General features: G+C 59.6%; 5 protein-coding genes, 1 long non-coding RNA gene and 4 other non-coding genes across 11 annotated transcripts; 1 reads left to right on the forward strand and 9 right to left on the reverse strand.

Moving 5' to 3' along the window:
* Positions 1-3: 3 nt before the first annotated feature.
* MPDU1 (mannose-P-dolichol utilization defect 1) lies at positions 4-3,143 on the reverse strand. The gene is made up of 7 exons (XM_047090165.1): positions 3,012-3,143; positions 1,988-2,053; positions 1,671-1,803; positions 1,257-1,342; positions 1,014-1,132; positions 814-924; positions 4-717 (listed from the first exon to the last, which is right to left on the reverse strand). Exons 1-7 carry the CDS (start codon positions 3,112-3,114, stop codon positions 595-597), a joined length of 741 nt encoding a protein of 246 aa, XP_046946121.1. The 5' UTR covers positions 3,115-3,143; the 3' UTR covers positions 4-594.
* LOC124519728 (uncharacterized) lies at positions 2,917-4,849 on the forward strand. The gene is made up of 2 exons (XR_006964174.1): positions 2,917-3,059; positions 4,654-4,849. It is a non-coding gene; the product is annotated as an uncharacterized LOC124519728 (long non-coding RNA).
* Positions 4,762-7,195, reverse strand: CD68 (CD68 molecule). Of its 2 annotated transcripts, none has more exons than XM_047090161.1 (6): positions 6,635-7,195; positions 6,167-6,498; positions 5,897-6,016; positions 5,697-5,769; positions 5,405-5,575; positions 4,762-5,092 (listed from the first exon to the last, which is right to left on the reverse strand). In XM_047090161.1, the coding sequence occupies exons 1-6, from the start codon at positions 6,708-6,710 to the stop codon at positions 4,959-4,961; spliced, it is 906 nt and encodes a 301-aa protein (XP_046946117.1). In that variant the 5' UTR covers positions 6,711-7,195; the 3' UTR covers positions 4,762-4,958. The 2 variants fall into 2 exon arrangements, with proteins under 2 accessions (XP_046946117.1, XP_046946115.1); XM_047090159.1 differs by having other exon boundaries at positions 6,167-6,579; positions 6,662-7,194.
* A 137-nt stretch (positions 7,196-7,332) lies between these two features.
* On the reverse strand, positions 7,333-19,131 carry EIF4A1 (eukaryotic translation initiation factor 4A1). Its single transcript, XM_047090158.1, has 13 exons — positions 19,126-19,131; positions 18,860-18,865; positions 13,218-13,244; positions 11,890-11,938; positions 11,384-11,516; positions 10,781-10,920; positions 9,637-9,805; positions 9,203-9,312; positions 8,881-9,024; positions 8,648-8,785; positions 8,466-8,555; positions 8,106-8,185; positions 7,333-7,995 (listed from the first exon to the last, which is right to left on the reverse strand). The coding sequence occupies exons 3-13, from the start codon at positions 13,238-13,240 to the stop codon at positions 7,851-7,853; spliced, it is 1,221 nt and encodes a 406-aa protein (XP_046946114.1). The 5' UTR covers positions 13,241-13,244; positions 18,860-18,865; positions 19,126-19,131; the 3' UTR covers positions 7,333-7,850.
* Positions 8,279-8,419, reverse strand: LOC124519733 (small nucleolar RNA SNORA67). The gene has a single exon (XR_006964176.1). It is a non-coding gene; the product is annotated as a small nucleolar RNA SNORA67 (small nucleolar RNA).
* On the reverse strand, positions 9,399-9,543 carry LOC124519744 (small nucleolar RNA SNORD10). The gene has a single exon (XR_006964186.1). It is a non-coding gene; the product is annotated as a small nucleolar RNA SNORD10 (small nucleolar RNA).
* Positions 10,344-10,485, reverse strand: LOC124519740 (small nucleolar RNA SNORA48). The gene has a single exon (XR_006964182.1). It is a non-coding gene; the product is annotated as a small nucleolar RNA SNORA48 (small nucleolar RNA).
* LOC124519739 (small nucleolar RNA SNORA48) lies at positions 11,210-11,344 on the reverse strand. The gene has a single exon (XR_006964181.1). It is a non-coding gene; the product is annotated as a small nucleolar RNA SNORA48 (small nucleolar RNA).
* Positions 14,110-21,442, reverse strand: SENP3 (SUMO specific peptidase 3). The gene is made up of 11 exons (XM_047090157.1): positions 21,237-21,442; positions 19,684-20,409; positions 18,642-18,881; positions 18,435-18,546; positions 17,907-18,054; positions 17,731-17,778; positions 17,255-17,332; positions 15,537-15,674; positions 15,271-15,354; positions 15,106-15,156; positions 14,110-14,662 (listed from the first exon to the last, which is right to left on the reverse strand). Exons 2-11 carry the CDS (start codon positions 20,396-20,398, stop codon positions 14,552-14,554), a joined length of 1,725 nt encoding a protein of 574 aa, XP_046946113.1. The 5' UTR covers positions 20,399-20,409; positions 21,237-21,442; the 3' UTR covers positions 14,110-14,551.
* A 1,035-nt stretch (positions 21,443-22,477) lies between these two features.
* Positions 22,478-24,589, reverse strand: TNFSF13 (TNF superfamily member 13). The gene is made up of 6 exons (XM_047090162.1): positions 24,265-24,589; positions 23,837-23,915; positions 23,639-23,686; positions 23,375-23,493; positions 23,034-23,172; positions 22,478-22,789 (listed from the first exon to the last, which is right to left on the reverse strand). Exons 1-6 carry the CDS (start codon positions 24,520-24,522, stop codon positions 22,680-22,682), a joined length of 753 nt encoding a protein of 250 aa, XP_046946118.1. The 5' UTR covers positions 24,523-24,589; the 3' UTR covers positions 22,478-22,679.
* Positions 24,590-25,229: the final 640 nt, after the last annotated feature.

Below are 25,229 nucleotides of genomic sequence, written 5' to 3' on the forward strand. Positions count from 1 at the left end.
CAGTTTTTATGATTAAACCAGGTCTCTGAGTCTTTATTGCCCCATTTCTGTTCCCCTTCACTGCAGCAGGAACCAGCAGCCTCCACTCCCTTCCGCCTGGACCTGCCAGAGCAGGAACCTCCTCACCCCACCCTGGGGCCCTGCCTGAGTCATTCTCGTCCCCCTTCCCCACCCCCTACCCAGCACTGGGGTCCTGGAGACCGTCCCAACCAGGTTCAGGGAGGGAGGCGGCCGCAAACCCCTAGTTCCTTCCACTGGCCAGACTCTGACCTCTAGGCCATCAGGGAAGTAGGGAGATGGGGAGGACAGGGCAGACTTTGGCCCCAAAATACCTAAGTAGGAGGAATCTCAGCCAAAATAAATGAACCGGTAGTACATGCACGGGACAGCGGGCAGTAACTGCCAAACATCAGCCTGGAAATCCTTACCCCTTCTAAGGATCTGCAGTTCCACTAAAACTCTGGCTCAGAATTTTACAATTGCAGTGGAAGGAATGATTAACAGTCACACCAGCGGACTGGTTCGGATGAGAATGACCCTGAGGGTGGGTGGGTGGATGGAAACGTGGAGCGGACTCCCGTAGCCGCCTCATCCCTACTGCTTTTTCTTCTTGATGGGGGCCTTGACGTTCCAGTAATAGATGAGCTGGGAAGCAATGAGGCCGTTGCAGAGGGAAGAGACCACGAAGGTTCCAGCCATGAGGGGGTCTCCGGTCTCCTAGGTGAGAGACAGCCGGGGTCACTTGAGCAATCCTCCCTGGAGAGCCAGGAGACCAGGTTTTAGTGCCCTCTAGAGGGCAGAAGGTGCACTCACCTGAACGGAGGTGAAGATTCTGGCCAAGGAGCCCCCAAAGAGCAGAAAGACCGTGACAGCGGAGAGCTGGCCTGTGTGCCCGTTCTGGTAGTTAGTGGCTGCCTGGAGCAGCTAGGGGGGAAATTGAGACTCGGTTCTGTCATCTGAACTCTTACCATGCTCACCCCATGCAATATCGTTCTCTTGCTCCCGGTACTCACCCTCCCCCCTACTACAGCAGGCACGTTGGAGGCCTGGAGCAGGGTGACCACGGACAGGGGCGTCAGTGGTGACAGCAGGACCAGCAGGACCAGTGCATAGCACACTAGGAAAGTGACACCTGGGGGTCGGGGAGATAAGGAGTCCCGATCAACCTCTCCAGTGCTCTGGCTTCCTTCCCCAAGCGCGAGTTCCCGGCAGGGCCCCCAAGAGCCACACTCTGCTCTCGGGTAAATCCCCAGCACCTTTCGCAGTCTGTCCTCTGTAGTGCAGGACCAGGAAGCAGATGGTGACTGTCTGGAGCGTCAGGAACAGGGCTTCACCCCAAGAGCTGCGGAGTCAAGAGTTGGGAGGAAGAAAGGCGGGCCTGGAAAGAGGCAGGGAGAGCCTCCATGGCCCGTCCATCTGGGGACACACTTCTGATCGCTCCCTGTCCTCCACGGCCCTACTACTGGTTTCCAAACAGCCCCCACCCGACTGACTCAGTCCAGATCCCGGGCATTCTTGGGAGGCTCACCTCCCTCTCATCACGGCCACAAACAATGGCCAGATTTCCAGGAGGAAATCTTAAGGCTTCCTGCCCCTCCATCTGCCTCTCCCCAACGCCCCGCTAGAGTTGTCAGCATTCAGCCTGGGGGGTAAAGGGCAGCCCCCCTCACCTGAAGGGGAAGTTGTTGGTGATGCTGTAGACCATGGTGCCTGTCAACGCCACCAGTTCTAACATCACGGACTGAAGGCTCAACCCTTCGGCACTCTTGGCTCTCAGGATTTTGAACACCTGGGGCAGTTTTACTAAGAGAAAGGATGAGAAGGGCAGGGATGAGGAGACGACATCCCGTGGGAGTGCAACTCAACAGCTACAGAGCGGCCTGGGAAGCGTGTCAACCCCGGTTCTGGTCAAGGGACCCGCCCAGTTCACAGCCTCTCAGCCCTCCACCCTCATCCCCACAACTGGAAGAGAAGAGAAGATACATACCCAGCAGAGACCCAGCCACAATGCCCAGACCCAGGCCTTTGCTGAGGAGAATCTTGAGACAGGGAACTGAGAAGAGAAAAGGGGGTACATGGAAGGAGGTCCCTGGCACCGAGGCCAGGGGTAAATAAAGGATTTTCATGCTCCTATGCTTGTCGCTGCTCCTTTAGACCCTGACCTACCCACACAAGGAAGCCCTGGGCTGTATGGCCCTTCCTGCTTCAAATCCTATCACTGTCAGGCAGGTGACTTTCCAAAGCAGCTTATACCGTGCAGATACAGCTAAACTTCTTGGTCTTCTGACTTCCAAGGCTCTCCATTGCTTCACTGAAAAGCTGAGCAATGCCCAAGGGTCCTCCAAGCCTTCATTCTCCTGAGCAACTAGGATCCATTCCAAAGACAGGTCTCCCTGTCCCTCCTGCCTGAACCCTCTGTCCCTGGCCCGCATCTTCCGATCCTGGAAGCTCTACCCGCCCAAGGAGCTTGGTTAGCCAAGTGGGAGTCATGACTTCGACCAAATCGTGTCCCAGGAGCGCGGTGGCGGACCAGGAACTGACAAGAACAGACTGGGAAGGCCTCCTAAAGGGTCTGGTGTCTGAGGTGGGCTTTGTGTGTAACTGCCTGACAGACGGAGTAAGAAGGCGGGTTGTTCCAAAAGTAAACCAAGAGCAGAAGCGGAGGGTGGAAGGAGCCTTTGAAACAAGTGTAACTTGGCCCCTGAAAGAATAGTGACCTATTAAAGACTGGAACGATTTGGTCAGATTTTAACTTTGTTTTGTAAAATTTGAGTCCCTCGGTCCGGGACCATCGCTAAAGCGCAAGCCTCACAAAGGAGTGGTTCCGCCTTCCTCCCGCCCAAATATGGCGAGCTCCCTCTAAGGAGACCGAGGCACTTCCGGCCCGGTCTGGAGTGACTTCCGCCCAGCGCTGCGGGGCCGCAATCGCGGCCACCTAACCCGCAGTCACGCCCCGCTTACGGCCGAGGGCGCTCGAGCAGAACTTTGATAGGATGCCGAATTAAACTCACCGTGAAGCAAGTCCCACTGGACGAAAATTTGGTCGTAGCATTTCTCAGGTAAGAGAAGCGGCACCAGCACTCGTTTGAGCGGACCGTCCGCCTCGGCCGCCATGTTGCAAAACTAGCTTCCGCCAGCCTCTCCTGGCCGCCATTGACGTACGATGCGCATGCGCGCTCTGGACACTCCGCCCCCTACCTCCCCGCGACTCAGCTGTACCGCCCCCTGTTGCCCGCTTTTTCTTACTCCTCCCCACTTTCTGCAGCGTGAAATAGGTCTCGTCCAGAGACCACGTTTTGGACGCGCCCTCCCTGTTCGAGTTTTGCGGCGTGCGAAGGCTGTGCGCCTGCGCAGTTCCATCTTTCGCGCCTTTGTTTACGCTTCCAATTCGGAGGCCACATTTAGCCTCCTCTCGGCGCCTCCTGCGCGGCGCCATCTTGTCTTCGCCCGGCAGACCTCGCCTTGTTCGAAGTTGAGAGAGAAGGAGCAGGAGTCTGCGAAAGGGCGTTGGGTGGGGGCGCCGTGGCTCCCCGTCTCCTGTGCTCTCGGCGTCTCCAGAAGGAACGGCGCCGGCGGGAGCAGGACGGTCGGTGCCGAAGCTGCGCGCAGGGCCCGTGTCTCTCTCTCCCTCGGTTCGCCCGGGCCTCCGAGGCTGGGTGCTTGGGCAGCTGCCGGGCCGGGACCGCGAAACAGAAGAGGAGGCGGCGGGGAAGGCGATCCCAGGCCCCGCGAGGCTCGGCACATGCCCGAGGGCTCTCTCCCACCCCGTCGGCCCCTCCGCGTGCTGGGCGTGAACAGCAGCGGGGCCGGCGGGCCCAGCAGCCCCTCTTGGGAAAGGGGCCCTCGGACCGCCGGGTGGGAACGATGCCCTCCGCCCCCCAGCGCTGGGACCCCAGCTCTCAGCCCTCCTGGTGGAGGTGGGCCTGGCCGTCACACCCTGGCGGCCGGGCGCCGCCGCAGCCACCACGCTGTCGAGCGGCCGTTCTTGGCCATACTCAGCAGGGTCACACGGGACGTCGGGGACGCGGTGGTGGGGCTGCTGGGGAGACGCGCCGCGAGCAGGCCGCCCCCAGCGGGGTGGATGTTGGACCTTATACTAGGCTACGAGACCGGAACGGTCGCGTCCTGACCCCCAGCCATTGCCCCTTGACCCTCAGTCGTGGTGCAGGCTGTGGCTGTACGGGAGGCCCTTTCTAGATTCTGGACACTGGCTGTCCCGGGGTGCCACCCACTCCCACCAGGGAGACCGCCACTGGGAGGACTTCAGGGTCGGCTCGGTGGGTGGCTCAGGCTGGAGGCATGTTGTTCCTAGGAGCACAGAGGAGAATTGCACGTGCAGGGCAGGGTACCTGCTGCTGCCAGGGCTGATGAAACCCTTTGCAGGTGAGAGAGGAGCACGGGCAAGGCAGAGCATTCCGTTGCTAAGGGGCCTTGGGAAAGGAAATGGCACAGGTGTGATCTACCTGCTTCAGCTGTATTTGCCGAACAGGATTGGAGGGATGGGGGAACCAGAGCAGCCAGCCAGGGGCCCCAGAGGAGGAGGAAGGGGTGGAGGCAGACCCTCCACCAGCCTCTGCCAGGTTGGCGGCGGTGGCGGCGGGGGCGAACCCATGAGGACATGTGGTCATACGTAGTGTTTTCGTCCCTCACTAGCTGTCTGGCTCCCTGAGACTCAACCGCGGAAGGCGCAGAAAGGCACGGGACTCTTCAAGAAACTCACGGCTTTTCATCCCAGCCAGAAGGACGGGGGAAAGCAAGGACAGAGGTTGGAGCAAGTTTTATTTTTCTGGGGACGGGGGAGGAGAAAGTCATCACATTCAATAAACCTCTTTCCTCTCGTCCCCCCCCAGGTTGCATTATCTGTACTTTTGTTCTCAAAGACTGAGAGGGAAGGAAGGCCGCTTTGTTTCTGAGTCAGCTGAGTGGTGAGGAGTGAAGGCAGCCCCTGGGCCTCGAGCTCAGAGGGGCTGGTAGGTGGGCGGGCGTCTCCGGACGATGCAGAACGTAGCGAGCACCAGGGCGAGGAGGCCCAGGGAGACCAGGCCAATGACGAGGGGCAGCAGGAGGAACTGGTCAGTCGGACAAGGGAAACCTGGCCGAAGGGGAGGGCAGGGAGGCGTGGTGGTGGTGCTGGGGACAGGTGGGAAGAGGGTGGAGGGGAGGTGGCGCTTGTAGGGAAGTAGGGGGACTGGGGAGGAGCTCTCCTAGCTGACTCTGAGCAGTAGATAAAAGAGGAGAAGGGGACAGAGTCTTCTGGAGGAAGAACACGTGCTCTATAGTTACGAGCAGCCTGAGAGAGGAAGGAAAGTTCGGGGTGGGAGCAGGGAGGCCTGGGGTGGGGCGGGGTGGACAGGGACACGGGGGGGGGCTGGGGGGGGCGGGTAAGGTAAGGAGTAGGTCTTACTTGGCCCAAAGGCCCCTGAGGGGGGCAGCTGGGCAGCCTGGAGCCTCAGGTGTAGCAGGTCAAGGCGCAGTGCTGGGGAGAGAGAGAGGCTTGCGTTCCCGCAGCTGAAGCTCTGGCCCAGGGGGGCTTGGAGAGCGTGAAGGGATGAGTTCTCAACGGAGAACGTCCACTCTGGAAGAGTGAGGAAGGGTCAGCTCTGTGTCCGTATCCCCACCCCTCGGCTCAGCCCCCCACCCCCTCGCAGGAGCGCAGGCAGCCAGCGCAAGGGACGACGGGAGGGGAGGTCACTCACGTGCCGCCTGTGGAAGGGACACGTTGTACTCCAGAGCCATGTAGCTCAGGTAGACAGCGCTCTGCTGTGGCTCCTGGGAAGGGGACCGGGAAGGCTCAGGGTGGCTGGGGAGAGTGGCGTCCGTGTCCGTGGGGTCGGGGGCGCAGCGAGGGACAGGGAGGGAAAGGGCGCGTGGAGGGTGAAGGCTGAGGGCGAAGTACCTGCTTGAATCCAAAGCTGAGCTGTCCGTAGGGGAACGAGAGAAGCAGGTGGGTGTGGGCACCCTCACAGTCCCCCTGCGCCTTGGTTTTGTTGGGGTTCAGCACAGAGATGCCCCAGGCCTGCAGAAGTTCAGCAGTTTTTTAAGACAACGCAGCCGTGCCATCCGAGGTCTCCTTCATCCCCACCCGCGCCCTCCTCCACTCTTCCTTCTGAGCCACGGCCTGTGGCCTCACTGGCTTCCCCTCATGTTCACGGTCCCCGAGCTTTACCTTTCCTCCGCCCTGGGTCGGGTACAGAATTCCGATCTGGATCTGGCCTTGGAGCCGGACGCAGGGCTGGGAGCCATTAGTCCATGTGTAGTCCCCTACAGCGCCCTTGGAGCCTGGGCTCGGGCTTGGAGGGGGTGGAGGGGGTCCCGGGTGGGGGGCAGTGGTGGGGGCTCTCGGGCTGGTGGCCGTGCTGTTGTTTGTCGTCGGGTGAACCGTGGCGTTCCCGTGACTGGGGGTGGTGACCGTATGGTGGGTGGCCGTTGTGGGCTCGTGGCTGGTGGCGCCCGTGGTGGTGGTTCTGTGGCTGGTGGTCGCGGGCCTTGCTGTGCTTTCTGTAGCTGTGGGTGTCACCGTGAAGGATGGCAGCAGAGTGGCCGATTTTTTGTGAGGACAGCTATTCACTGTCCCCTGGGCTTTGGGCAGAGGAACAGCCTGGTTAGCGGCCCAGGGGCGCGCTCCCCCCAGGGCCCCTCCCCTTTGGGCCTGTCTCCTTACCGACTAGAAGCCCCAACAAGGCCCCCGAGAAAACCACCACCAGCCTCATGGCAGGACAGCCTCACCCAGTCGGTCCAGGTAGGTTGTCAGTCCCAGCTGCTTGCTCAACCCTGTTCCCTCCGCTCTTTTGGAAAAGGAGGAATTAAGCTTATGACTTCCTGCAACTGAGACAGTGCCTGTCCCCAACCTGACTCAGGCACCTCAGCCCCAGCCACCGCTTAGTCATTGAACTGTCATCACCAAATTAGGGGATTGGCCTTGGCTGCACGAATGAGCTACAGGGAGTTAGGGGGCAGCTGTCCCATGGGGACTCACTTGTCTGCTTTAGGAAAGCCCTGAGGGGAGGGGTTCCAAGCTGTTAGGGAACCAGGGGAGGAGATGGCCTCTTCCCTCCCTGTTCTCTAGGAGGAAGGGGTGTGGGGGGCGGTTTACTCCCTCTTGCCTCCATCTGTTACTTCCTCTTGGAGACACGTGAGGCACTTGTGATGGTGCCCGCGCCCAACCACGTACAGAGGGTCATGTTACCCAGTCATCGTGACCATTTCCCGGTCACATAGTTGGGAAGCAGCGACACAAGGGAAATCTAGAAGGGTAGTAGCTGGGGACCCAGCCAGAGATGTACCCATAACGGGTGGGAGGGAAGGGGAGGCAAGAAATGAGAAGCCCAACAGGCAGTTTCCAAGTCATTTTATTCAGAATTTTGTTGTTTGTCTCCTGAATCAATAAATACTATACAAAACAATGTAAAAATGGCTACCATTTTCTCTCCCCTGCTCCCCCCACCTGGGGACAACCCCATGGGCCACCTAGCTCAAGGGTTCTCCAGATTTGGTCCAGCAAATGAGGTTGGGTGACGCTATAGCCCCTTGAATCCTCTTTAGAGGCGGGCAGCTGGGTGGGGGAGAGCCTCTGGGGTCTGGAGGCTGAATGGGTTACGGACATGGATTAGTGTTTTTGGGAGAAGAGACGGCGCCTGGGGCAGGAATCTGCCCCAAAGAAAAGGGTGTCTAAAATGTTCACGGTTCCTCCTTTTGCCTCAAAAAGTGACATTTATTCAAAGAAAAAAAAAAAAAAAAAGAAAAAAAATGACAAGATGTCCATCCCTTGGCTCCCTTCCCTCCCCCCTCCTGCTCCTCTTCAGCCCCCCAAGGACTGAAGCCTGGGTAGGGCCAGGGCGCAGGACAGCCCCTCAGATGAGGTCAGCAACATTGAGGGGCATCTCCTCAATGGAGGTGTTGTAGAAGGTCTCGATGTCTCGAAGTGTCCTCTTGTCTTCTTCTGTCACCATGTTGATAGCCACACCCTTACGGCCAAATCGTCCACCGCGACCAATTCTGGTGGAAAACGGTGCCTCCGTAGGTAGGATGAAGGGAAGGGGGGCCGGGGGGGGGGGGGGAGCCGCAGCACAGGGAGAGGGGAGGCCACGTTCCGGAGCCACACTTACCTGTGGATGTAGTTTTCCCTGTTGGTGGGAAGGTCGTAGTTGATGACTAAGGAAACCTGCTGGACATCAATGCCTCTGGCCTGGGGCAAAGCAGAGGACGGGTCAGCGTGTGAATGAGAGGTGAGCAAGGGAAAAGAGAGGAGCACAGTATCGGTGCAGGAGGGACTGGAGCGCGGTGTAGGCAGCCGAAGGCAGGCAAAGGAAACAAACCTCCCCTCCCCCAAGGGCCTGAGGCTTGCCAGGTTCTGTTCCAAGCTGCTACTTTCCTGAAGAGGGGCACGAGCAGGCCCCTTGGAGAGGGAATCACCTTGGATTTTCCCTTCTTCCTTCCCAGTCTTCTCCCAAGTCCGCTCTACTCACCAGCAGGTCAGTGGTGATCAGTACTCTGCTAGAGCCAGAGCGGAACTCCCTCATGATAACGTCTCGCTCCTTTTGGTCCATGTCTCCGTGCTGGAAGAGGAAACGGAGGGTGCGTCCTGAGGACCGGTGGTGAGCAGGGCGCGGACGCACGCGCTGCCAGTAGCCAGGTGGAGAGAACTCACCATCGCGGACACGGTGAAGTCTCGGGCGTGCATCTTCTCGGTGAGCCAATCGACCTTCCTTCGGGTGTTGATGAAGATGACTGCCTGCGTGATGGTCAGGGTCTCGTACAAGTCGCACAGTGTGTCCAGCTTCCACTCCTGGAGGGGGGGCGGGGCGTGGCAGGGGCGGGAGACCAGTCAGGGGCTGTACCAACGACGCACCACCAGGCCCGCCCCCTGCCCCGGGGCCCCACCTCTCGTTCCACATTGATGTAGAACTGGCGGATACCCTCCAGGGTCAACTCCTCCTTCTTGACCAGAATTCGAATGGGGTCCCTCATGAACTTCTTGGTCACCTCGAGCACATCGGAAGGCATCGTAGCAGACAGCAAGACCACCTAAGGGAAGAGAGAAGCCTCGGGGTAGGGGCTCCTCCACGATGCCTGCCCCCTCAAACAGAAGCCGGCGTGTAAAGAGGCCCGAAGCGAGACACCCAGAATTCCTGTGGTTTCTCTGGCACTTGCCATCGCTGTCCTATCCCCCCCCAACCACACCAGTCTCTAACGGCTTGCTCACCTGGGTGTTACTGTTGAGCTTCTGGAATATGTCATAGATCTGGTCCTTGAACCCGCGGCTTAACATTTCGTCAGCTTCATCCAGCACAAACATCTTGATGTATTTGGGAGCTACGACAGGAAAAACAACAGGTAACAAAACTAGAGAACTATGAAGTCAGGCTTCAACCTCCAGAGAAAGAACGGACGAGAGGTCTGCTCTCAGAATACAGAGGCTGATCCTTTGCCTGGGACCCCCGTGCCAGGCCAGGCGACAGGCCTGGGAAGTAGAACACTCCCCAGGCTGAGAAGACAGGGGAGCCAAGCCAGGCTCAGATGACACGCATGGGTTCATCACAGAGCAACTCTTCCACTGGCGAAAACAGACGGCCTAGGGGACGAGGTTGTAGTCAGGTGAGGACAGGGAAGACGGGGAAGCAGAAAGCTGACACTCACATAGGTATCTCCGGTTAAGCATGTCGAACACACGTCCCGGGGTCCCCACAATGATATGGGGTGCTTCCATCTGAAGCTTCTGCACCTCGGCACGTACATTGGTCCCTCCGATGCAGGCATGGCAGGAGGCACCCATGTAATCTCCCAACGCCATGACCACCTTCTGTATCTGAACCCAGAGAAACAGAAGGACCCGTAGATTAGCTACAACCGTGCCAGACCCCACCGGAAAGGCTTCTCGTGTCATTCTCCAGATCACACATGCGCCGTTAAACTCACTTCCCGGACAAGAAACAAGCAGACGACTTCATTTAAGACCACGCTGCCAAGAAGGGGCAGGCACAGGATCTGAACTTGGTCTGGTCCCGAAGAATACAAGGATTCACAGTAACAGCCCCTTCTAAAAGCCAAGAGCGACCCATTCATTAGATCTCAAAGCGACCAGTTTAGTGAACAGAATGACCTCTACCTGCGTCCTTCTGCCACTGAACCGATCGATGCTAGATGCCATGTTCGGTGTTGAAAAAAGTGTGTTCTGCCCATTAATGCCCTAAGGAATCCTTCTCAAGCTTCTTTACTTACTTCACCTGTACCTACAAGTTAGCAGAGAATCCTAACTTCCCCACCGAGGGTTTAAAAATAACTAGGAAACGAACGTTTCTCGTTCTCTCTCCTCCGAGACCCAAGAAAAGTCTATCATTAGGATTTCGTGTGCCCCAGGCATGAAACAGCTCTGGCCACCAACCCAGGCATCAAGCTAGGATGAACAAAGGACTGCGTCTGCTCTGCCCCAGGCTGATATAAGAGCAGCACCATCACCGAGGTGTCTCTTTGCCCATCACCAGGGGGTTTGTTCACACAACAGCCACCAAACTTGCTCAGCCAGCCGGGCTCCACCTAGCTGCCTTTTCCCTGGACTCAGGAAATGGGCGGAGAAAACGATGCTTATTGTTCGGTAGGAAAGGGCATGTAATTAACCCCAGCCGGCCTTCAGAGATCCGGCAGGCCTTGGCTCATTTTCTTTAGATCTCTCTTCCCCAACGCTTCAGATCTTGAGGTGGTGGCCCTTAGGGAGCACACCTCGGACTTTTTGATTATGCTCCTTCCCAGAGCACCCTCCAGGGGAGGGAAGCCACACGCTCACCTGCTGAGCCAGCTCTCTAGTGGGCGCCAGGACCAAGGCCTGTGTGGCCTTGAGATCCAATTCAATCTGTTGCAGAATCGATATGGCAAAAGTGGCTGTTTTCCCAGTCCCAGACTGGGCTTGAGCGATCACATCATAACCTAAACAGAGTAGAAGAAAGTTGACGTGAGAGTACGTACACGTTGCTATCAGGAGACAGACGTTCAAGGCTCTGCTCAATCAACAAGCAATTGATAAGAGCTAAGTGCCAAGCATTTAGTGCCTCCCAGACTTTACCGCGCCACAACCTAGTGCCCAAATGGGAACATCTGGAAACCAAATTAGATTACTCATTCATTTAGGACTGCCCAGAATTAACCTTTGACCTAAAATGCCAATAGCAGTGAAGAACTGGCTAAAATACCACCTTACTGAAATCCAACCAGCCATCCATGTGTCCAGGGCATGAACCAGGCACCGGCACAAACCAAAAGCCAAGCTGGGATAAACAAGGAATTGCTTTGCCCCAGACTGATATGAGGCTGGCACCACTGACCAGGTGCCACTCCACCCAGGTCAGGGACCATGCAGAACTCATTCTGGGGCAGAGGGATCTTATCTTACCCTTGATACAAGGAAGAATGGCTCGCTGCTGGATGGCAGAAGGCTTCTCGAAACCATAGGCATAGATGCCCCGGAGAAGGGACTCGGAGAGGTTCATGTCGTCAAAGCTGTCAACGATCTCGTTCCAGTTACTCTGTGGGGCACAAAACAATTCAAATGGTAGAAGAGGCGACGCGGGGTCCCAGAAGCGGAGCAAACAGGACCAAAGCTCCAGAGCCCACAGCCTCTCCTCCCACCTGGGAAGCTGGTTGGCTCTACGCGGTCTGGGAAGTCACTCTAAGGGGCCGGTCCGCTTGTAAGAGGAGAGGCTGGACAGTATAGGAGAGAGGAGACTCAACACACAGGACTGTTTCAGGGACCTACCGATTTGGAACAGATCACTGGAAAGGACTTAGGATGGGTAGGAAGAGTCATCTACTTGGGAGTTAGGCAAGCAGCTCTCCAGAAACCAGGAGACACTGCCTTTCCCAGGGACTAAAGACAGTGGCTCAGGAGTGCAATCTCACCTCGATGACGCCTTCGGGCTCCATCCCATCGGGGCCATTGTCTCTGGATCTGTTGGTTTAAAGTAGAAGTAGGCCGACTGAGACGCCAGAAATCCCGACGGCCAGGCTCTTCCTACCAGCAACCGGCCTCGCACGATGCCATCAGCCCACGCTCCCCGACCCGACCCCATCCTGGTCCCCAGGAGACACAGTGCTCAATTTACAACCGAGTCAGGCCTCTGGCCCCGCCACCGAGGGGACGACCCAACCCCCGAAGGCCCGGAGGCTGGAAGGAACGGCGTCGGCGCTTCCGGGGGACCGGAGGTGGTCCCCGCGGCCGGGCCCACGTGTCCGGGGCCGGGCCGCTCCGAGTCCGAGCGCGTGCACCTCCCACCGCGGCCCCGGCGCGCCGGAAGTCCCGCCCCGCACCTCCCCGATGCGAGGGTAGGACATCCCCTTCCCCCCACGTCACTCCGCCCGCGCCCTCCCCCACCCCCTCCAGCCCGTCTCCCCCCCTCGCGGTGCCCGGATGTGGGAGGCCGCGGGCGGTGGCGGCCTCGCGCACAATGAGCCCCAGCCGAGCTAGCGAAGGGGGAGATTGCACAACACTGAGAAGCGAAGCGGGCTGGGGGAGGGGAGCCCCTCGGGCCGCCATGTGCTCGCTCCCTCGACCACCCAGCGGCGTCTCCCCCCGCCCCCCGCCACGGCACAATCCACATCCCGCCCGCCCCCGTCGCGAAATGGCGTCGCCCTCCCATACCTCAGGCCGCTCACCCCCGAAGGAAAGTGGACCTGCCCATCCGCAGTTTGCCAATTGCCCGGCTCGTGCGGCAAAATGGACCCGCCCGCCCGGCGCCGGGTGGGCTCCCGGTGCCTCACGCGGCCGCTCCTCGGGGTCAGGCTCGGTCCTGGCCGTCAAGAAAACCAGCACACTGAACGGCCGGCTTCTTCCGCCCCGACCCATCGCTCCGCGCGACGACGCGCCCGGCTCGCAGGACCCGGGCGTCCCCGCTCCGGCGAGTGGTCCCGTCGGAACCCTCCGGAATCCCGAGCGCGCGCGAGCCCTCCCTCAGGCAGAGAGGCGCCCGGACCCGCCGGCTCGGGCCACACGCGGCGACGGCCGCCTCCGCCTCCCACGCCCGGCCGCGGCCTCGCCTGGCGCTCGGCGCCGGCCTCCCGGCGGGCCGCGCCTACTCGCTCCCCAGGACCGGGCCTCCCGGCGTGGCTGCCCCGCAACCCCGGGTGGGGGGAGGGGTGCCCAGGGCGGTGGGCCTCAGCTCCCCCCGCGGGGCCCTCGGGAGGGAGCGGCTGGGTAAGTAGCCTCGACCTCTTGCAAAAGGGTTTCTTACCGGGAATCCTGACTCGCAGACATGATCCTTAGAAACTAGGGCGGAGTGCCCGCCTATCGACAACTTATAGAGCGCCCGACCCCGCCCCAGCCATCGCATTGGCTTGGCCACCTCGGCCCCGCCTGCCGGCGTTCAGCGACTCGGCGTGACGTCAGCTCGCAGGAGCTCCGGCACGCGGCCACCATTGGATCGCCTGGACATCTGTCAAGGGGAAGGCCCGCCCCGCGGCCCCATTGGCTCTGGGGCCCGCCTTTCTCGCCGGTACGGAAGTGACATATGGGAGTCGGGCCTCGAGGCCTGGCAGCCATCTTGGGGCCCAGCGCCCCTACACGTGCGGAGGCGAGAGCGCCTTGGTCATGTGGCCCAGCGCGCCCTATCACGCGAGAGGGGCGAGGTTTCAGCCTCCAGGGACTTCCGGGCTCCAGAGACAGCCGCTTCCCTTCGCCTGTGCTCTGAGTCTGCCCTGGACCTACATTCTGTTCCGTTCTCTCCTGGAGCAAAGGTAGATCGGACACCGTCCCGCCCCGTCCCGGGGGTGCCGGGGATGATGGGATCAGGCGATACGCCCCCGCGACAGGGCCCCCCACCCCCCGGCCACAGGGAGGGACAGGGATGGAACAGCCGACTTCCTGGCTTCCCCAGCATTTGGGGTCGCTGTCATGAACTTTGGCTGGCTCTCTTAAGTGTCCTGTTGCCCAGCTCCAGCACCTCTCAAGCTCCCTTACGGGACTCTTTAGGGATGATGAAGACAGGGTGCTGGCCAGCGAGCCAGGGGTGGAAGGCTGAGGTCTCCATGCCCACGAAAAGGGGAGCTAACAGGGGCTGCTGAATCAAAGCCTGAGAGCGAGCATATCCACTAGTTTGATGCCCCTTAAGGACGACCACCACTGTGTATCTCCAAAGGATCCTTTATTGACCAGAGCAGGACCGTGGCATTTATATATATATATAAAAAAAAGTTTGAAGATCTGGCAGGCCGGAATCCCTTTGCCCGCCCTCCACCCCCAGCACAGATTTTCCTGCCCCCGCCCCTGCACACAGAAGGGGGATGGATGGCTGCCCCACCCAGGCCGCAAGGCCACGCTCCCCCAGGGCACAGAGAAAAAAGAGGCTTTTTCATGGCCACCCCCTGAACATCAGAAATCAACAAGTATTCTCTCAAAAGGAAAAAAAAAAAATACAGAAATCAATTAAAACATTTAAATATGAAAAACCAAAAGGGAACTGGGTGGGGAGAGGCAAGAGAGGAAAGGAATGGGAGTTTCTTGGGAAGGAAGGGTCCCCCATGTCCCCACGCCCATTCATAAACGGGCTTGAGGCCTGGGATCCGAGGCTCACACAGTGAGTTTGCAGTGACACAGCTCCTTGTAGATCTGCCGACGAAGTTTGGGCATGTCCTGCTGGGTGAAGCTGAACGGCTGGGCCAGCGCCAGGTGCTTGCAGTACTGGGTGTTAACAAAGCAGGCCGTGAGCATCCCCCACCCCCCAAATCAGGACCTGTGCTACCCCCTTCGCGTGAGTGAGATCCACCTCCCTCCCTGGAACTTTCAGAGAACATCCACATTTCACAAAGGGAGCCAAGGTGCCCCAGCCTGGGGCTCAAAGTCTAAAATCACTGCTCTTGGTACCTGAAATACCCGGTGTTAAAATACTCTGCATTGGCGGTTAGGAGGCCACTCTTCTTAGGGCCAGAAACCAAGGAGCAAGAGACCCAGTCCCGATGTGGGACGGGGAAGCCAGGAGAGCCGACAAAATCCATGTTTGCGCTTTCTGACACCTAAGGTTACTCTCTGCTCCACAAGGGGCTGTGAGCAACGGGGCGGGGGCGGGTTGCAGAACAGCCTCCCTCCTCTTGCCCAGCCCTTTAACCCAACTGCCATCTGCTTACCTGTAACACAAAGGCACCGCAGTCACTGTCATTATTCTGCCTGGCCACATTCTAGAAAAGGAGAAGGCAGGCCCTTCGTTTGGAGGCTCCTAGGGGTGTGGCCTCAACTTCTGCCTCCTGCCTTACCTCTATCACCACCCCGTACTCCTCCCTCTAGAAACTTACCATTTTGAAGTAACCTTTCCAGCCCTGGTGGAAATCCAGCCGGTCTTTCTTCACGGCCTCTGCCTGTAGGTACTTGGCAATATGCTGTGCAGACGGAGAAAAGGAGGGAGCGATGCCCGGTGTCTCCCACAGGAGCCCGGGGTATGGTGGTCACAGGCACCAAGCCCAGGTTTGCTCCTCAGAGGCCCCAGGCCCACCCTTCCGCCGCGAGTGCCGCCACTGGATTTCCTCCCCACTCTTCCCGCCTCCCTCCTTCCCACTCAGACCTTAGGGCAGCGGCGGTTCAGGGTGCGCTGCGAGTCAAAGTAGGTGATGGTGCGTCGCCTCACGTCAACCGAGATGAGGGACCAATGCACCTCCAGGTGGATGGGGATCAGCAGTAGCTCCTTATTGAAGATGTCCACCTAAGGGGGGCAGTGCCAGGGGTCTGGTCAGAGGGCACGAGAGTCCTGCCTACCGTCATGAGGGGTCTAGAGACGAGTGGAGGCGCTGGCAGGAAGCCGCATGGGAGGGCACAAGGCCCAGCCCTCCACCGGAAGGGGCGGTGTCAGAGCACACACCTGAGAGCCCAGGATGGCCCGGGTACTTTCCACACATTAAAGGTACCAGCGCTCAGGAGCAAAGAACCGAGGCTCAGCACTCTGGAGCCAGACTGCGGGGGTTTAGATCTAGCTCCTGCCTTTCCTAGCTCGTGGCCATGGGCAAGCCACTCTATACGCCTCAGTTCTCTTCACTGTAAAAGGCTGGAAATGACAGCCGCTACCTCCTCTGTTTGTTCTGAGAATTAAGTCACACCGAGGACAACGCTGGGTCCCCGGCAAGTGGTCAGTCAGTTACCACAACAATCCTCCGAGGAAGTTCTCTCCCTCGATCTAACGGAGGAAACGGCAGCTTAGAAGACTAGGCAACTTGCTGAAGGTCACGGAAGGGGCAGAGGTGGGACTCAGATGCAGTAGTATGCAGAGGCCAAGTTCTTTCACTGTAGGTCCCCCCACCTCTATCGGGAGCAGTAGGCCTGCCAGGTCAGGGAGGGTGTGAGCTCCTGAGCCTGCGGACAGAAACTAAGAAATGCTGCAGCCCACGGTCCTACCTCACTGTAGAAATTTCCTGGCCTTGGAATTGCAGGGCAGGGAAACTAACGAGAACTATCTTTTCCTCCTCGCCAAACGTGCTCTCTCCCGTCTTCCCCAGTAACGTCTGCTACAAACCCAGGCATCACCCTGATTCCGAGCTTTTCTTCGTTCCCTCGTCCAACCCGCCAGAAAGTACTTCGGTTCTACCTGCAAAACCCATCCTAGAGAGCACTCCTGCTTCTCCCTCAGCATCCTGGTCGAGCGTCTGTCTCGCCTTCTTTGCTCGCCTCCTAGTTAGTCCGCCTGCTCCCATTCTTGCCCCACTTCCAATCTCCGTCAAAACGGGAGGCTCTTCCCAGCCTGCTTAAGGCTCGTCAACGGCGCCTCAGCGCACACGGTGACAGCGGCCTCCACGCCCCACGCGATCAGCCCTGGCCAAGCTTCTGATCATATTCCCCCCCGCTCACCCTGCCCCAACCACACCAGACACTCCTGTGGGCCTTCTGGGCCCCCCCCAGTCTCACCTTGTGTCCCATGTACTCGCCGTCCCCTTCGCCTAAACCACTCTTGCCCCCGAGCCACACGTGACCGGGCCCTCGTCATTCCAGGCTCAGAGAAGAGTGGCCTTCCCGGAGCCACCCACATTCCACGCTACTACATCTCCCTTTTAATTTGTTCACGGCGCCTAACACTAGCTGAAATTTAACTTACTTATTCACACTCCACGAAGGCGAGAAGTCTTCCTTACTTAACACCGAGTCCTTGCTGCCCACGACAGTACCGAACACACAGAAGACCCATGTTACTTGAAAGACTGAGTGAGCAGCCTCGGGGAAGGGACTCCTAGAAAGCGGAACTCTAAACCTTTACAGGCAAGGCATTACCCACATACACGTGAACTGGCAACTCACGTTTTTGGTCCACCTTTTCACCCCATCATAACCCTTGGTACGGAGTTTATCGTAGAAGAAACTGTTGAAGAAATGCACCTGTGCCAATGACACAAAAGAGCTGGATGGAGTTAAAAGAGCTTCAGGCCTCCCTGCCAAGTCTCCTCCGCCCAGTCCGCTCCATGTCACTGGGGCTCCGAGGGCCAGTTTCAACAACCTCCACTGCAATCCACTGGGGGCAGAAACCCAATTCTCTTCCTGCTGCCCCTCCCAACTGGTGGGGTGAGCCACAGGGAGAACCACTGCCGACTGGGGGGAAAGGAACAGAGAAGTTCAGGACCTAGGTTACAGGTTTGAATTTAACAGACCGCCTTTTACCACCTCTCCCCCAAACAAAGATCCTCCCTCCGTGAAAAGGGAAGAGATCAAAGGGAGTGAAAAAGCTGCTGGGATCTGCAGAAGTTCTCCTGGGGACTGAAGTACCCTGTCAGGCCTACCTTTTCAGGGACCGTGTCCATGACCAGGTCTCCATACATGTTCATCACCTGGGGAGAAGATGGGCGGCAACTTGCCATGGAGGGTGCAGCATGGGCACAGGGCTCCCCCGAGCAGAGGGCCCCAGACACCCTGCTCCCCAAATCCCCTTCGGGGCCCGTTTCTCCCTCCTCCTCACCTGGTCATTGAGCCAGTTCTGTCCGTACAGAGTCCCCAGGTCGTCCATCGTCAGCACGTGCCGCTTATAGGCCACTCGGAAGCCCCTCACCATGGCGTTGCCTGGCATGCGCTGGTACGACTGGATGAGCTGCAGCACCAGGCCCTTCCTGAGTAGGCCAAGGGTGGAGTCACACAAGAGACGAGGGGGCTAGGGCATACAGAAGGACCTTCTACTGCCCAGAATCAGGATCTGTCTCAACTAGTCCCCATCGGGGCTCGCGTAGCCTTCCGAGGGCCTGCTGAAGGGCCCGCTCCTTGGAAGGAGGCACGTGAGCACGGGCAGGGCGTGTTTCAGGGGCCCGGGGAAGGACCGCCCCCATCTGCTTACAGGGGCTTCGCGCTTCACCTGCAGATTCCTCCCCCTCGGTCCCTGCTCCCTCCTCCTCCCCTGAGTCGGTCCCTCTGGGCAGCATTCTCTCCCGACCCCTGACCCCTAGGGTCCCTCAGGCCCCGGCCCTCTTCTGAGGACCCCCCTGTCCTGCCTCACCTGGAAGGTGTAGAGAACTCCTGCTGAAAGATGTCCTCCAGTTTCTCCACCACCTCATCAGTGCTGAGAGGAATGAGGCTGCCGTAAGTCTGAAGGAATTCATCCAAGATGCCTGAGCGGAGAGGAAGAGGAGCGTGTGAGGCCTCCACACTCCAACTTAGGAGCTGGCTGAGAGAAGAGAAGGCCCGGCCGTCTGGGCTCCCTTACTCTGCACGCAGGTCACATGCTCCTCTCGCAGGGGGCTGTGCTGGCCGGCCTTCTCCCCGGGCCGCTCCGCCTCTTCTGCGGTGCCCAGGTCTGAGCCCTGAAAGAGTTCCTGGGCCACGTGGTCCCCGATGCTGCACACATTGCTGATGAGGATGCTGGCGTCAGGGGGTGCCAGGCCTCGCTCCCCTTCTGGCCCAGGCGGTCCCCCAAAGCCATTGGGAAGAGTACAGGAGAGGAGGCCTACAGCGCAGGGGAAACAGGATGGGGATGAGAAATTGGCTAAGATCAAGGAACAATGGTGAGATCAAACGATACAAATTCTAACACCACGGGGAGGAACCGAAACGGAATCTCCCGATAGGAACTCTAGGGGATGGAAACCGTAAGGCGTGAGAGAAGCATGTCTAACAGGTTACAGAGGAACTGAAGAGAAGAGGTGCTCGTCATAGGACAGAAGCAAGAAAAGACTAAGACCCGGAGAGAGGCACACGTCCGAGACATTTACCACCACCATATATACCTGGCACCGAGTACGGCACCCGGTGCACACCGAAGGCTCGATAAATACTCCAGGGACCGATAAAGACACAGCCCGACATGGTCTGCTTGCGTCCCCGAAAGAAACATTCCGAGTGCGAATGTCACACACGGCTATACAGGTGGTAACTGCAGAGAAATCCCATCCCGGCACTAGAGTGGCACCCTTCGCAGATGCACAGGCAAGGGCCCCTTTATTCGGAAAGGCCAAACGAAAAGGGAGCTTGCGTGGATAATAAGACTAACTTTTCTAAACCTCATCTCCCGTTCTCGTCTGTACACAGGACGCCTACTCAGCTCGGGGACTCTGTCACCCGGCCTTGACCGTCTCCCCAGACTTAGATCTTGCTCAAAGTGGGGCTTAAGACATTTCACAGCTATTCTGGACCCCCTCGCTCTGCCGTCCCACCTTCCTTAGGCCCGGCTCTCACCACAGCAAGAGGCTCCCAATCCTCCTGGATCTGAACCCTGCCCCCACCCTTCCCACACCCCATTCCCACCTTACCGGAGTCAGGGTCCAGAGGAGACTTTGGAGTCCACCTTAATCCATCTTCCTCCACTGGGGGCCCAGAGGACATTGGTGGAGACCCTCTCACCCCGTCCTCAGCCATGAGAGCACCTAGCAGACCGAGCCGGGGCGGAGGTGGCCCCCGAGGGGAGTCAAAACGACAGCAGGGGGATGGCAGCTGTGGTGTCGCACCCCCTTCCTGGGGTGAAAGATGGTTCTTGGGGTGTGCGAGGCTCCGCCGCCGGCCCCGGTGGCGCCCCCAAAGCTTCCAGTGGAATGTCAACGAGGTGCTTTTTGAGTACAGCAGCATCCGGAAGGCTCGCATGGCTCTGCGGCGGCGCTGGGAGCAGGTTTTCCGATGGGTAGGGCGAGGAGGGCGAGGCCGCTGGGAGGTTCCCAGCTGACCCCATCTGGGGGGCAGCCTCCAAGCTGCCCCTTCCTCTTCCTCATCTTCATCCTCATCGTCCTCTTCTTCCTCCTCCTCTTCACTAGCTGACGCATCAAAAGAGGGCCGAGGGACAGGGAGGCGTCTGGCTGGCACTGTGGTCCCTGACCCAGGATCTGGCCCAAACCCTCCACCTGATTTAAGTCGGGGTTTAGGGGGTGGGGGCCAGCGAAGACGCTCCCGCCTGGGACTTGAGTAAGCCGGGGCCACGCCAGGTCCAGGAGGCTCAGGCCCCCAAGACCCGGTCCCTTGTATAGTCTCTTTCATCTTCCGGTAGCCTGTAAAACAATGGTTAGAGTGTCAGAATGCAAACACCCCGCACCCCAGATCCTGCCTCTCTTCCTCAGCATGCCTCCTCCGGAATCAGATACAAATAACCTAAGAAAAGAGGAAAAAGCGCAAAACCGCTACGAATGTCCGATCTTTTCGGTTAACAAGATCCACAGGGGCCCTTCGGAGTCCATGCCCCCATCTCTCCCCCGACCACAGAGGAGCAAGGGGGAATGGCTAAGCAGCAGGATCTTATTTCTCGGACCCCCAGGTTAAAGCCACTGTTGTCAGTACTTAATGCCACCAGGAGTATCCTAATTGAGAGCCTAGTAAGGGCAATGGCTCAGCAGGAGACTCCTGACAGGATACAGAGATACCTGAGGACACAGCTTCCACGGGGAAACCGGGGTCTAGAGCGGGGAGAGAGTGCTCTACCACCTCGGAATGAATGGGGTGGGGTGGGGAGGGCACGGGCATGCTCAGGTCGTCTCAGGAGGGAATGGGGATCCCAGGGCTACGGTTCAGGTAGTAAAATCTAACGAAAACGGAAGAATGTTAAGGGAAACTGAAAGAGAACCCAACCGGTGCTCAGGCAGCCGGATCAAGCCGCTGGGACAGAACTGAGCCGCGTGAGCCAGGTTGGCCCAGCCCCCTCTCCTGCTCCGCTCCCGGGGGCCAGAATGCGTCCCACACCGGTTTGGTCCTGGACAGTTCGGCGCCCGAGGGCCTGAAGAAGCCCCTTCGAGGGCCTCCTGGGCCCCGGTTTGGTGGGAATGAGATCCAGGAATGGGAGAGGCCGCGGCAGGGCTGGGGGAAGGGTAGGGGGCGTCCTCACCGGGAGCGGGGAAGCCGGGCGGACGGGCCCGAGGGCGGGCGTCTCCGGCCTCAAGCTTCCCGGCTCATCTCTCCGGCGACGGCGGCGGCCCCGCCACTCCTGCTGTCTTCAGGCGCAGCCCTCTCAATTCAGGATTCCAACGCTTCTGGGCCGCGCGCCGCGCCGCCGAGCCGCCCCGCCGCGGCCGCCGCTTGCTCTGCTCCAGCCTCCACCTCCACCACCTCCCCCTCCTCCTCCTCCTTCTCCTCCTTCCCCTCCCGCGAGCCCCAGGCCCACCGGCGCTGGCGGCGCACGATTAGTACGTCACAGCCGGCGAACAGCGCCGGCGCGGCCAGCGCGCGCCTAGTCCCGCCTACCCCCGAACGTAGACGCCACGGGACCGTCCCGCCCCCGAGCCCCGTGCAGGGCTGCGCCTGCGCACGCTCGCTGCTCCCGGCCGCGCGCGACTAGCCCGTCGCGCTCCCTTTTGCGCCTGCGCGTCCCCCACCGCTGCGTGTCCCGCTGCGTAGCGCTTCTCGGCGCTGGCGGGGCCCGAACCCCGGGGCCTTGGTACCTCGGTCCCCGGCGGCGCGCCGGAGGACAGCCGGGAGGGCCGGGAGATCCCGGTACAGGGACGGGGCTGAGGCAAGGCAGCGGGGGAAGTGGAAGTCGTTTACTCTCCTATTTAAGTTTAAGCGGGTCTTGAGCAGAAAGAAAGCTCGAGGAGTGAAGGAAGACCAGCATTCGGGCCAAGATTTGCCCGAGGCTGCCCGGCGACCCGTCCCAGCCCCGAGAGGCTTGGAGGGCCCGTCACGCTAGGGGAGCGGAGGGCAGGAAAGGCGGAACTTGGCACCCGTAGGGTGGTGTGTCTGCAAAGGGACTGTCGTCGTCGTCGTCGGGCACCCCCCTCCCGCCCCCCCCCAGACGGGCGCGCAATAAACACACCCCTGGAGATAGTGATGGGAGCCGAGCCGGGGCCCCGTTGGTGGAGAGGGAGGCGAGGGCGGGGCTTCTTGTGGAGGGAGGAGGCAGCGGGTACCTGGAGAGAGGTGTGGCGTGGGGAACCAGGAGTTTCCCGAGTGGAGGGAGGCTTCGTGGACTTCTGCCAACAGGCAGGCTGCTTCTCTCAAGCTGCCGCTAGATGGTGGTGCTGTTCTGGAAGCATTCCAGTGGGACTTCAAGTAGGTCTCCACCAAGGCCTGGCACTGCCCCCCTTTTCTCCCCCCACCCCCCAAGAATGTGGGGCTGGATGGGGGACGAGAGCAAGAGATTACACTTCTTTAATATCCGTGAAGTCGAAGTCCAGGGGATAGGGGTGGAAAGGGAAAAGGGAGGCACGGAGATTCGTGAGTCGTCAAACCCAGGGTTCCAGTCAACCCTAGAAGAGGCCTCTGTTCCTGTTAGCTCTTGGCTGCCGCCAGTATGTCCCCACCCCAGTCTTCCGAGCTTGAGACCACCTCAAAATCACAGTTTCACAAAGCCCAGGAAGGTTCCAGATGGCGAGAGGCTAAGCTTCGCCCTTCCCCGGGGGATTGTGACACTCAGAATATCCCCTTGGTGTAGGTGGAAGACACCTGAGAGGAGAGAAGAGATGCTCAGTGAGGTCACGGTCACGCAGACTGACGTCTCCCCTCCCTTCTCCAGCTCAACCTCTTTGGCGCTTTCTGTCCTTCATTCCAGAGCCACCTCTCCACCCAGGCTTCCAACCCCCTGCCGGAGCTTCCTCGTCACCACCCCCGCCCCCCCCTCCCCCCGGGGTCAGAGAGACCCTGCTCTTCTCACGACCCCCACCCCCTCCACCGCCCACAGGGCTCCCACCTGCACTGTAGCAACTATTGTAGGCCCAGTCCGGATTGGAAGGCATACTTCGTATACAACGGAATAGCGTCTCCTGCCTTCCCCGGCCCTCCCGGGACACCACCTGACCCATGGTGAAAGTCACATCGTGGAACAGGACCTGGCAGGGAACGGAGGAGAAACGAGATGGCTCAGTGCTGGGAGGCCTCGGGAGCCTGGACAAGAGAGCCAAGGAAGGAAGGAGGGTCTTCTAAGTTTGGTATGAACAGAAGGGTCAGGAATTCTCAGTAGCAGGACTTACGGGCCCTGGGAGAACAGACCTCCGGCCCCCCACATGAGGCGTAGGGTATGTTTGGGATTACCTGGCTATACAGCAGATAAACTCCAGTGTCCCAGACTCGAACAACGTATCCTTGAGCCTCCAGGCTTCTCCCACGCTTAAGAGCTGGTTGCCAGATCACCTCTGTCACATCAGAGTCCTCTGGGGGTGAGGGGTGGGGCAGTCAGGATCTCCCTGCATTCGCAGACACTCTTCGCCCCCAGGAGTCTCTTGGGCCCAGGTGCCAGCCCCCCAGTTCCCCAATCCGGCCCCTCCCCGAAAGCCGTTATCGAAGAAAACTGCTCACCCTTAGAGGTGATGTTGATGGGGACAAGGTGCAGAACGGAGTGCTTCTCTGAGGAGAGAGGGGAATCTGAGCAGTGCCCACCTGCCCCAGCCGCCCTGTGCTCAGCCCCTCCACCCTCACCCTGGCTGCAGATAACCGTCCCCAGATCCCCATGCGGCTGGATCACCTCCCACCCCGGCTGCACCCCGGAGGCCTCACTCTTCTGTTTATGGGTGAGCACTGCTCTCTTTCTCCGGGACCTCTCCCCATTCTCCCAGGCTTCCAGGGCGTCAGGGCTCTGCTCACGGAAAGAGGGTCGGGGTTAGGCTGAGATGCAAGGGTCCCGGGCAGCCTCTCTTCCCAGCCCGCCCCCTCCCTCCGCCCCAGGAGTGCCTCACATCTCTCATGCACTTTTCCCCAGCAACCTGAGTCTCGGTGCTGGCTCTCCTCCAGGATCTGTTAGGTACGAGAAGCATTAATCTTTAACAATTTCCTTTCCCGGAATGGCTGCTCCCTTGACCTCCAAACCTGGGACCCTCTCTTGCACCTACTCAAAACTTTACAGACCGAGAGGCTAGAACCAACAGGTCCGGAGATGGCCCCGCCATCCATCCCTTTCTCCCCCACGCCCTTCTCCCCTCACTCACCTGCTCCCGGAGGCTCGGCCACGGATGCCCTTCTTCCTCCTTGCAGGGCCCTCCAGTCCTCTGCAGCCGAGTCACCTCTCTCCTTAGATTTTGCAGCTCTGTCTGCTGGGTCAGCAGGGCCATGGCACACGCCACAGCCCCTAGAGCCGCCCCCCAACTCAACCAGAGGGCGACTGAGAGCGCCGGCTCTCGGGCCGGGCCCCCCATGTCTCCCGGTGGCCCTCTGGGGGCTGGCAAGGAAGGAGACGAGGCTGGCATGAGCTGGGGACCCTGCAGAGAGCAGTGGCCTCAGGAGTGGGGTGGCGAGGAGGTGGTGGGGAGGGTGGGGGTGCAGAAGGGAAGAAGAAGAGTGTTACGCAAGGGAGAAATAAAAAGGAACTTGAGAATAAAAAGGAAGGAGGAGGAAAACCGGCTAGGGGCACTGCTGGAGCTCCTGGCACCCCACTGCGGGGCCGGTGGCGTCTTGAGACACGCTCCCCCGCCCCCCGCCCCCCCACACCCTTCTCCAGCCTCAGGAGAATTTGGTGACAATCTGTCTAGGAAGGACGGGACTGCCAGTGACACCCAGGAAGCAGCCCGAGCACGGGAACCCTGGGAGGGCCCCAGGAGTGGGGGAGGGAAGGTCGGCTGCCCCGGGGCACAGTGCCAAGAGCAGGGATGGAGGGACAAGCTGGGCAGCTTGGGGGTCAAGGGGTGAGGGTGGGAGACCCTCTGGCTGAGCCATGGGAGAGGTCTCTGGGCAAGTTGGCTGGGAATGACTGAACGTGCGAAAGGAGGGGAGGGGGCGGATGGGGAGGAGAACCAGGGTCGCGGAAGCCAGAAACTGGCCGAGTTCTGGGGTTAGGGCCAGGCCGGGCGTGTTGGAATAAGGCCTGCGCTACTCCCTGTGCTGAACTTGGCAAGCAGGACTTCCTGTTTCCCGAGAAAAGCTCTTACATAAGGCTCTGGTCAAAGAGAGAAAGAGA

This window comes from Lynx rufus, unplaced genomic scaffold, assembly GCF_022079265.1.
Source record: "Lynx rufus isolate CCGP_SWC_20201006 ecotype Redwood Valley unplaced genomic scaffold, mLynRuf1.p SCAF_28, whole genome shotgun sequence".
Taxonomy (NCBI): Eukaryota; Metazoa; Chordata; class Mammalia; order Carnivora; family Felidae; genus Lynx; species Lynx rufus.